At 37.8% G+C, this 10845-nt stretch overlaps 2 protein-coding genes across 2 annotated transcripts; both read left to right on the forward strand.

Annotated features, from left to right (window-relative positions):
- The first annotated feature begins 1907 nt into the window (after positions 1–1907).
- Positions 1908–7477, forward strand: LOC142520098 (protein ENHANCER OF LHP1 1). The gene is made up of 12 exons (XM_075623071.1): positions 1908–2291; positions 2685–3790; positions 3935–4111; positions 4264–4377; positions 4518–4622; positions 5100–5234; positions 5314–5369; positions 5449–5551; positions 5636–5752; positions 5994–6120; positions 6537–6667; positions 6752–7477. The coding sequence occupies exons 1-12, from the start codon at positions 2012–2014 to the stop codon at positions 7304–7306; spliced, it is 3006 nt and encodes a 1001-aa protein (XP_075479186.1). The 5' UTR covers positions 1908–2011; the 3' UTR covers positions 7307–7477.
- A 210-nt stretch (positions 7478–7687) lies between these two features.
- LOC142520099 (calcium sensing receptor, chloroplastic) lies at positions 7688–10724 on the forward strand. The gene is made up of 6 exons (XM_075623072.1): positions 7688–8020; positions 8312–8557; positions 9105–9297; positions 9801–9942; positions 10049–10180; positions 10283–10724. The coding sequence occupies exons 1-6, from the start codon at positions 7775–7777 to the stop codon at positions 10518–10520; spliced, it is 1197 nt and encodes a 398-aa protein (XP_075479187.1). The 5' UTR covers positions 7688–7774; the 3' UTR covers positions 10521–10724.
- The last annotated feature ends 121 nt before the right edge of the window (positions 10725–10845 follow it).

Consider the following 10845-nt stretch of genomic DNA (forward strand, 5'->3'; position numbering starts at 1 on the left):
TTCATGTATAACGCCCCGATCAGTGTGGTGGGATGTGTCTATTTATCTATCTCTCGACTCGAAATGGGAGTATGTTTGAAAAAAGGATCTTAGAGTGTATATTTATAATAAATTCTTGCATCATCAACTTAAATTTTAAGTTTGAAACGATTTACAAATGGTCGATCGACCCGAGAACTTAACATCGGCATCACGAATTTTGTTTGCAGGAGAATATTGTTGGTGGTGATGTTCCAAGTGCAGCAGCAGCAGCTAAAACGTATAGAATCGGAGGAAGAAGAATGAGTTACGGCGGTACTGCTGATCAGAAAGGGCGGCGAAATACCGAAGCTACTTCGTCTGCGTTAATCCACGGCGCTGAAGGGGAGGAAAAAGAAGAGCATCGGAAACAAATTTTAATGGCTTTTGCTGTAGATTATACTTCTCCAAGGGCACATCCACCCAGCCATAACTGAAGAAGTATTCACACATATATTGATTATTGAAACAATTTTCCTCCATGCTGTATATCGATATACAATTTTGATGTGCTCTCTCTGTGCTCACAGCTAAAACGACGTTCACCTATTATTAGATGTGATGAAATATATCAAAATTTACATCCAATAGATGAGTGTCGTGTTAGGTGTGAGCTTACAGAGATGAACACAGCAAATGGAAACATATATATATATATTATATGGACTAAATTTTATTTAATTTATTGTTTATGTATGAAGTCAATTGGATCATGCTATATATATCTATATTTATATGTAGATGAGGATTAAATATTTCTTTCGTAGAGACTCAACTCCTATGTATGCTCGTTTGAGCAAATATAAGTGACCTCAACAAATGCATTGTACATATTACTAAGAGTAGATCTCTTGTGAGACGGTCTCATGAATCTTTATGTGTGAGACGGGTCGACCCTACTGATATGCACAATAAAAAGTAATACTCTTGGCATAAAAGTAATATTTTTTCATGGATGACGCAAATAAGAGATCCGTCTAACAAAATACGACCGTGAAACCACCTCACACAAGTTTTTGCCCATTAGTAATTAATGAGGTTATAGATTTGATATTAGAGTTTTTAATTTATGGTAACTAACATGTAACACTTGTAATGCTCACGTAAGCTCATATTTTATATCGCATGAATTAATTAATTCGTAACGCGCTACATGCTAGTGAGCTAAAAGATATCCGAAATTTTGAATTAAATCTTTTTGCGCGTGAACTCATATTTTATATGATTCAAATTTCAAATTGATGATTGTCTAGAATGAAATACAAGATGGTGCGCCCGCTTTGAAAATTTTTAAACGAACACAAAAATAAACCTTTCGAGATTTCACAGCCACTACCTTTTCGATGCACACATAGACATTAATATTAATTAGTAGCAACTTATATAAACAAACTATTTAATTAGATAAAACTTGTTATACATTTAAGTCTCATTTACCCACATTGAAATTAAATAAAATAGGTCTCTTGTGAGACGGTCTCACGAATCTTTATCTGTGAGACGTGTCAACCATATCGATATTCACAATAAAAAGTATTACTCTTAGCATAAAATGTAATACTTTTTCATTAATAACCCAAATAAGAGATCCGTCATACAAAATACGACCCGTGAGACCGTCTCACACAAGCTTTTGCTACTGAATAAAATATAAAAAATTGCATCTCATTGAAAAATAACAATGAAACTTTAGTATTTAATTATTATTTGTTATTGTACCTTTTTATTTGAATTTCCAAACTCTTTGATAATAATAATAATAATAATAATAATAATAATAATAAAACTGTTTAAAGAAAAAATAAATATTTGAAAAACAGCCAAACATGGCCCAATTGGTCAACTCAATTCCCGCGAATAGCCCAAAGCTTTCAGAGGCAAATCTCCCGCCAATGGACTCTCTGCTTATTTGTTCCTTTACTACCATTTTCGCCCTTTGATGGAACCCTAGAGAGGAGACTAGATTCTAGCCCTAACGAAGGAAGCAAAGAAGATGAAGATCCGGACGATGAAGCTCCGAGAAGCCCACAAGAATGGTGAAGATGGGGGGTCCTCCTTCTGCTCCGTTCTCTGGGACTCCAAAGCCGAGCACTTAGTAACGGCATCGTCCGCCGACAACTCGATCTGCATTCACGATTCTGTTTCGCCGTCGAATCCGCCGAAGTTTCTTAACAATCATCGTGAGGGTGTCACGGTTTTGGCCCTTAGTCCGAATTCTACCTGCCTCGCTTCCGGTTCTCTAGACCATTCCGTTAAGCTATACAAATTTCCTGGTAATATTTATTTTTCATTTGCTACAAGAGCAGCCGGATTACGATTTTGGGGGTCTTTTGTCTGAATTTGATGGTTGCCAGTATGATTTTTGTGAGCTTATAATTATGCAGGAAGCGATCAATTGAGATGTGGAAAAATGTAAATGTGAGATATATCTTATGTTTTCTAAATAACTCTGGATTTCAGAGTTTGGATGTGCACTGCTAAAGCTGACTGTTACAAATTTCCGGCACATAGTTTTTTTTATGTACTTTAATTTTCCCGCATTTTCAGTCTTTTTGTCTCTTATTCCCCTTTGTAATCTCACGATACTGTTTGTTTACTTAGATCAAGGAACTTTACGTTCTAGGAAGGTAACTGTGTACTTATGCTACATTATCATCTTTCTGCAGGTGGAGATTTTGAGACCAACATCACCAGATTCACGTTACCCATCCGCACTCTTGCATTCAACAAATCTGGAACAGTTTTGGCTGCTGCTGGTGACGATGAGGGCATAAAACTTGTGAATACAATTGATGGTACGATTGCTAGAGTTCTCAAAGGACATAAAGGATCTATCACTAGCATAGCTTTTGATCCGAAGAATGAATACTTGGCTTCACTCGATTCGATTGGGACTGTCATTTACTGGGAACTTCAGTCTGGAAGTACCCTTCATGTCCTGAAAGCTATAGCTCCTAATAATGGTTCTGATGTTTCAGTAATGAATATACTTGCATGGAGTCCTGATGGAGAAATATTAGCAGTACCAGGTCTGAAAAACGACGTTGTAATGTATGATAGAGATACTGCTGAGAGGTCGTATTCTCTTCGAGGGGATCATCTACAACCTATTTGTTTCTTATCTTGGTCACCTAATGGGAAATATTTGGCTACTTCTGGTTTAGACAAACAGATTCTTATCTGGGATGTTGATAAGAAGCTGGACATTGATAGGCAGAAATTTAGTGAGTACATATCTTGCATGGCGTGGAAGCCACATGGCAATGCTCTTGCAGTTATTGATATTATGGGGAAGTATGGGGTGTGGGAGCCAGCTGTACCATCGCCAATGAAGTCTCCAACTGAAGATATTCCTGGATTGCATTCAAATAATGGAAATGGCTTTCTGTTGTTTGATGAGGAAGAAGAACCTAGTGCATCAGGTAGTTTAAGTGATCTTAATGAAGATAGTTTTGATGAATCATTGCCGCCCAGCAGAAAAAGGTTACGTCAACAACAGAAAAACGAGGATGAATGGAAAGAAGATAGTGATGATGAGTTGGAATCAATTCTAAAGTTTGAATCTCGCAGAAAGTCCTACCATAGCAAAAAAGATGACCTTGCTAATGGGAAGATTGGGTCAAGAAATGTGATATCAAAGGTGGGGCCAAAAATGCAAGAAGCATTTCAGCCAGGAGCTACTCCTGCAAAGGATGGAAAGAGAAACTTTCTGTGCTACAATATGCTTGGAAGTATAACCACAATGGAGCATGATGGGTATTCACATATAGAGGTATTCTGAACTTAAGGAAGCGAAAAGGAAGAATGATAAACTGAATCTCCTTTTATAGATATTTAAGATGAAGAGATCGATGCATGAGACTTGCTTTAACTGGAGTGAGGTTTGTTAACAGAATTAATTCATGATTAACTGCAGATAGATTTCCACGATACTAGCAGTGGTCCACGTGTTCCTGCTATGACTGATTATTTTGGTTTCACAATGGCTTCTATAAGTGAAAATGGCTGTGCATTTGCTAATCCATGCAAAGGAGAGAAGAATATGAGCACACTTATGTTTCGCCCATTCAGTACCTGGGCTAATAACAGTGAGGTTAGCCCTCTTCAACATAATCCTATCATGCATTATCACCTCCTTGCATCCCACTATCATAGATGTTCTAATTTACTTCCCTTGTTTTGTGATTTGACAAAATAAATGTCTAGTCAACCATAGCTGATGTTAATCTCTTTGTGCAAATTTAGTGGTCTATGCGATTTGAAGGGGAAGAAATCAGAGCAGTAGCATTAGGAAATTCATGGGTTGCTGCTGTAACCAGCATTAATTTTCTCCGCATCTTCACTCATGGTGGTTTGCAGGTTTGAGAAATTTTTATCATTAGTTTCTGAATTTCGTTGACTAGTCCAACAAAATTTTCCAACATTGTACTTACAAATAATTCAATGGACGCTTTAATACTAGACTTTTCTTTTTGCAATCTGACAATATCACTTGTTAGAGGTATGTACTCTCTCTTGATGGACCAGTGGTTACAGCAGCGGGCTTCAAGGATGAGCTAGCGGTTGTCATGCACATTTCCCCTTCTCTACCTTCAGAAGAGCAGGTACCACGAAAAATGTTCTTTTGATGTTTGTCTAGAATAAAATACAATACGGCAGTGTTCTATTTTCGTGAGTTTGGAAGGGGTCTATTTTTTTATGCATAAAAAAAATTTCAAGCGGGCATACACCTGTTTCTGAAAGCTGGAGGTAATTTCATCTGAAAGTTTGATAATTGATTTATAAGTCAATAGTTGCACTAAGTATGATCTTAAACCTTGATTGTTGGATCCATCAATATCATAAGATCTTACTGATCATAATATACAAAAGAAAAGAACAAAGTTATTGAAATCTCGGATTTGATATTGAAAACCTATCCTTGATGGCCTTAAAGAAGCATACCAGGATTTCCAAAATCCTCATTGCTTATTCAGTCATTGCGTGAGACAAGGCATACTTTGCTCATTTATTATGTTATGAAGTTCGAATTATGTTCCAAAGGTCAGCTTGTTTTGACTTTAAAACATTTCCTCTTGCAGATGCTTGAATTTAAAGTGTTCAACATTCAGAATGGGACACAACCTCTCAGAGGAAGACTTCCATTGACTCCTGGGTCTTGTTTAACATGGTTTGGTTTTAGTGATGATGGACAACTAAGTTCGTTTGATTCCAAGGTGCAAAACTCTGACCTCAAATGCATGATTTTTTTTAAAAAATGTATACATCTGAGTTTTAAATTAAACATAAATGTAGGGTGTCTTGAGGGTGTACACAAATCTATATGGGGGTAGTTGGCTCCCACTCTTCAGGTACCAGTAATATTTTTAAAGCGTACATCTTTTATCAAAATTTTTATCAATACATAGGTATAAAACTCGCACTTATCAGTGCCAGCAAATTAAACAAGTCTGAGGAAAATTTTTGGGTCGTTGGACTGAACACAAGCAAGTTATTTTGCATTGTCTGCAAGTCTCCTGAATCCTTCCCTCAGGTATTATGGTTATTCATAAACTGCAGTCTTGCTAAGTCAGCATCTTAACTTCAAAGAATTATATCTTCAACTGTCTTTTCTCAGTGCACTCCCAAGCCCGTCCTCACCTTGCTAGACTTAACATTTCCTCTCGCTTCTTCTGACCTGGGCGCAGATAGTCTCGAGAATGAATTTATCATGCACAACATGCATCTCTCCCAGGCAAGTTTACTTTATTCGATGGATTTGCTTTTTGTTTTCTATAGATCATTATAAGATTAATAAGATATCAATATCATCAAATGGTTCTGCTATAGTGCCAATGCTATGTTAGATAATCAGACTAAGAATTGTACAATGTTTAGACAGTAAACAGATGAATTTACTTAATTTCATTCTCTGTGCTTTCTTCTGGAATCTATTAATGTATTGTTGCTGATAATCAATGCCGATATTTTCACAGATTCAGAAACGCATAGAAGAAATGGGAGCTCTCGGCCATGATATAACCTCTCTTGATGATGAGGCCTTTGATCTGGAAACTTCCTTAGATAGATGCATCTTGAGGCTCATTGCGTCCTGTTGCAATGGTGAGTGTTTCACACTAGCATAAATTGATTAAAATTGTTGGTCTCGGAATTTGTTCTTGGGTTCGTGTGTCAATGGGAAATAAAAAAGAGAATGAAATTGATGCGTCATATGACTCAAACTAGACTGGGAGTAAAGAGTGTGCAGCAATCTTGATGGTTTCATTTCCCTTTTCCCTTGGTTTCAAATGAAACACCAGAATAACCGAATATGTTGTGTTAGATAATACAATTATTCTAGCCTAAAATCATGCTTGTACATTATTCTAGCAATATTCTAGGCTTAGTTTATGTTTATAATTAGCTTGATTATTGTACATATCTCTAGCCTTAATTTACGTTTGTACATTGTATATTAACCCCATTCATGAATGTGAAGAGGCAAGGGATTAATTTCTATCATTATGTACTTTTTTCAGGCGACAAACTTGTAAGAGCAACCGAACTTGTGAAACTTCTTTCACTAGAAAAATCTGTAAGAGGTGCCATAAAGCTTGTGACAGCATTAAAACTGCCAAATCTGGCTGAACGATTCAGTGACATACTCGAGGTGAGACCCCAACCGAGTTCTTACTGGTGGCTTTATTACATACATTTCGCGTACTTTGAATATTATCAAATTTTACAATTGTAGGAAAAATTGCTCAATGAAGCCGCTGGTAACACAGTCCTCCCTCACATCAAATCAAACAGTGAAGGTTCTATCAGAGCTAATAATGCTGCACCCACCAAGTTCTTTACAGCACCAGATATCAATAAAACATCAGATAACACCATGTCACCTCCATCAAACACACCGTCGTCCACCATCTTGACAAGGAAACAAAATGTGGAGGGGCCAGCCATAGATGCAATTGGAACACAAGAAGACGTTACCAAAACATCAAACAACAACATTTTACCTCCATCAAACAAACTGTCGTCCACCTTCTTCACAAGGAAACAAAAAGCAGAGGAGCCAGCCAAAGGCTCAAATGGAACAAAGGAACATGATCAAACTACAGCACCAGGAAAGACCATTGAAGTGAGGAATTCGAGGAGTTTGAAGGATATCAACAGTGTAAAAGAAACCAAGTCAAGAGAGACGAATCAACAAATCCCTAGTCGCCCCTCCAACCCTTTCGCCAAGTCATTCAACAACCAAGAAACTAGCTCTTTGCTTGATTCTCTCAAGAAGATGAAAGGTTGACAGCAAACGTAGAGAATGACTATCAAATGCTTTATCTGCTGCTTGTTGATGCAAAAGGCGGCTGTTCATCCTGGAAAAAGCAGACACTTTGCCAATGCAAACCATTTGTAAATTGTGTGCTTTGGTTAGGCAATTTGTTTTCTTTATAAAAATTTTTTCTAGTTCACGCAACATTTTTTTCACTTCTTAATACGATAGTTGATTTCTTAATCTAATACTATAATTGTAAATTTTATCGTCTCACGGCAAGCAACTAAATGATCTAAAAAAGAAAAGACACTGCTAAATCCCAAAATCTAATCTTGAACGCCACGTGGCTTGAACTTAGAGGTCAGTTAACAATACAACTGCCACGTTGGGTTTATATTTAATTACCAGAATAATAGAATTTCTACAATCACTACCGGTCATTTGCCTGGACCAATTCACACCAACCAAAGTGTGAGTGGTGGCAGGAGGCCTTAGGTGATGGCCCTCAGAGCAACAGCCACCGCGCGACCACCGTGTTCTTTACCTTTCCCGCCGCCATCCGTGTCGCCGCTGAAGACTTCCATTCATACAACTAATCTCAGTATTTCGAAGCCTCAATCGAAACCCAACTCCTTGTTACTGTCTGCTACAACTGCATTGCCCCTCTTTGCTCCCTTTGCCGTGCCTCTTGAAGCCAGAGCTGTAACACTCCCCAAGGAACAGATTGTTTCTTCTATCGATAAGGCACAATTTCCCATTCAGTGTAATTTTTTGGTTTAATGGATATAGTTTGTGAAAAATGACGTTTTTGTGATGTTTTTCAATTTCACATATATCCCAATTCTTGGAATTTCTTTTAGTTGCTGATTTTTGTGTTTAGCTCCAACTTCACTAATCTTCATAGAATGTTAAAGAATTTGAAATCGTTTCCGAGGAAGATTGAGGGCTCTTTCATCCATACCAATAACACATTTTTCTGGAGAAAATAAATGATACCCATTTCTCCAAACCTCATAGTTTTCTTGGTTTTTTCAGGTGGCGACAACTATTGATCAAGTTTTAGAAGTGGGATCTAATATTTTCAGTGTTGCTGGGCAAGTGATTGGAACTGTTGTTAAAGCTGTGAAGCCGGGTGTCGATGCGACACTACCAATTTTAAAGCAAGCTGGAGACGAGGCCGTGAAGATAGCTTCTCCAGTGTTTTCCGAGGCTTCTAAGAAAGCCCAAGAAGCCATTGAAAGTTCCGGAATCGACACTGAGCCAGTGAAAACAGTAGCTAAGGTAAACTTGCGATGATTTATGAGAAAGTTAATTGTTAGTGCCATTGTGCTTTGTCAAGTACTTCATGTAGTATTCGTCTAAATGTACATTATGCACTCAACCAGAGCTAGCTTTTGGGATTGAGTTTGGTCCGAGTTCCAATCTTAACATGGTATCAGAGCCCGGGTTCCATCGTTATTCGTTGGACTGCCTATAATTAGGCCACCCGTTCTGCCCATAATTGAGTCATTTGTAAACTCCACGCCCCAGATATTCATTCCTGAACGTGAGAGGGGTGTGTTAATTGTCCCACATCGGTTGCATAAATAACTGAGAGTTGTATGTATGGTCTTGGACAATCATCCCCCTTGAGCTAGCTTTTGGGTTGAGTTAGGTCCAAGTGCCATTTTTAACAAATGCTACCAGACAGGATGGTTTCTCATCTATAATAGAAAAACTCAAGTTTCATGTGTAATTTTCCTAAAATTCTTGTCACCTTCAAGATGCATCGCCTCGCCTCTTCAACAAAATTTTTGGGTCCCCGCTAAATGATCATTTTTTGTTGTAGACGGTAGTTGACGCGGCGCAGCAAACAACACAAGTTATTGTTAAGGCCAAACCAGTAGCCGTTTCCACCGCTGAAACCATATTATCTGCAGAGCCCAGTGTGATCTTAGGGACTGGTGGTGCGCTAGTTCTTGCGTATTTCTTGCTCCCTCCTGTCTTTTCTGCCATCTCTTTCAAATTTCGCAGATACCAAGGTAACTTATATGTGCTTATCCATTTGAGCATCTCTAGTTTCCTCAATAGCATGGTTAAATATCAGGGGACTACTCTGCTTACTCTATGAATTGAATGAACTAAGAAAATCGAATTATTTTAAGTCCTCAAGCCTGTGGGATTGGCATGAATACGAAATATTTTGAAATACCTCATTATCTTGCTGACTAAGTTGACCTGCAATGTATTCCATGAATCGATTGCCATCTTGCCGAGGTCCGAAAAATAATGCAGACGACTTAATGGCGGTAGTTTTCCTCCACTCCTGACAAGTTCGAGAAATATCTGTATAAGATTCAAACTGAGAGGCACCTTAATGGTTTTGAGATGTGGGATACATGAGATATTTATCCGAGCTTAAGGCACTCTCTGAATTTCTTCGGAATTTTTCGATCCACATCATATTGTGCTTGCATGAAACTGAGCCAAGGACTAATGGCAATTATGGATCAAATTTTTTCATTTGTTTTGGATGCTTCTCCAGGTGATCTGACTCCTGCTCAAACCTTGGATTTGATGTCCACAAAGAATTACATGTTGATAGATATAAGGCCAGAAAAGGATAAAAGCAAGGATGGCACCCCTCGCCTTCCCTCAAATGCGAAAAACAAATTGGTCTCCATCCCGTATGTTGTACACTTTTTCTATATAGACTAAATCAGTTTTATTTTTGTAAAGTGGTTTTTAGGCAGTTGATCGAATTTAATTTTTCTTCTCCCTCGACTATTAAAGTTTAGAAGATTTACCGAGCAAGCTGAAAGGTCTGGTCAGAAGTACCAAGATAGTGGAAGCTGAACTCGTTGCAATGAAGATATCTTATCTCAAGAAGATAAGCAAAAGTTCCAACATCGTCATAATGGACTCGTGAGTGAAAACTGGACCTTAAACTTGTATCTTTCTTGTAATTCTTGTCTGTACACAAAGGCGCGCCGCGCCCCATTCTCATGCGGAAAAATGGTCGTCCAGGTATACAGATTCAGCTAAAATAGTAGCTAGAGCGCTGACAAGTCTCGGGTTCAATAATTGCTGGATCATGAGTGGCGGCTTTTCTGGTGGCAATGGCTGGTTGCAGAGCCGATTAGGGGCGGATACTGCTAGTTTCGCCGTAGCTGAAGTTGTATCACCTTCGAAAGTTATCACGACACCAACTCGCAGATTCGGCACACCAAGCTCGGCCAAGTTACTTCCGGGTGGCTCTGATTAAGTGTATTGGTTCTAGGGAATATATATACACATATAATTCTTTTTTCAAATGATTTTTCGAGGGAAAATTACATCAACAATCTAAAAAACGAAAAACCCTTTATGTAAAATCATTATGTTTTGAAAATCAGAGATAAAATCTGTTACTGCTGTGATAAATGTACTTGATTTTCTTATCATGGTATTATTCTGTTATTACTTTTTATAGAGTTTTGGAAATTTTCATATGTAAGAAGAGAATGAATTAATACTATTATATATATACAAATATATCTTAATAATATATATTATTAATATTTATTTTTTTTACTACTTAGTTCATAATA

Source organism: Primulina tabacum, chromosome 12 (assembly GCF_025594145.1).
Source record: "Primulina tabacum isolate GXHZ01 chromosome 12, ASM2559414v2, whole genome shotgun sequence".
Classification (NCBI taxonomy): Eukaryota; Viridiplantae; Streptophyta; class Magnoliopsida; order Lamiales; family Gesneriaceae; genus Primulina; species Primulina tabacum.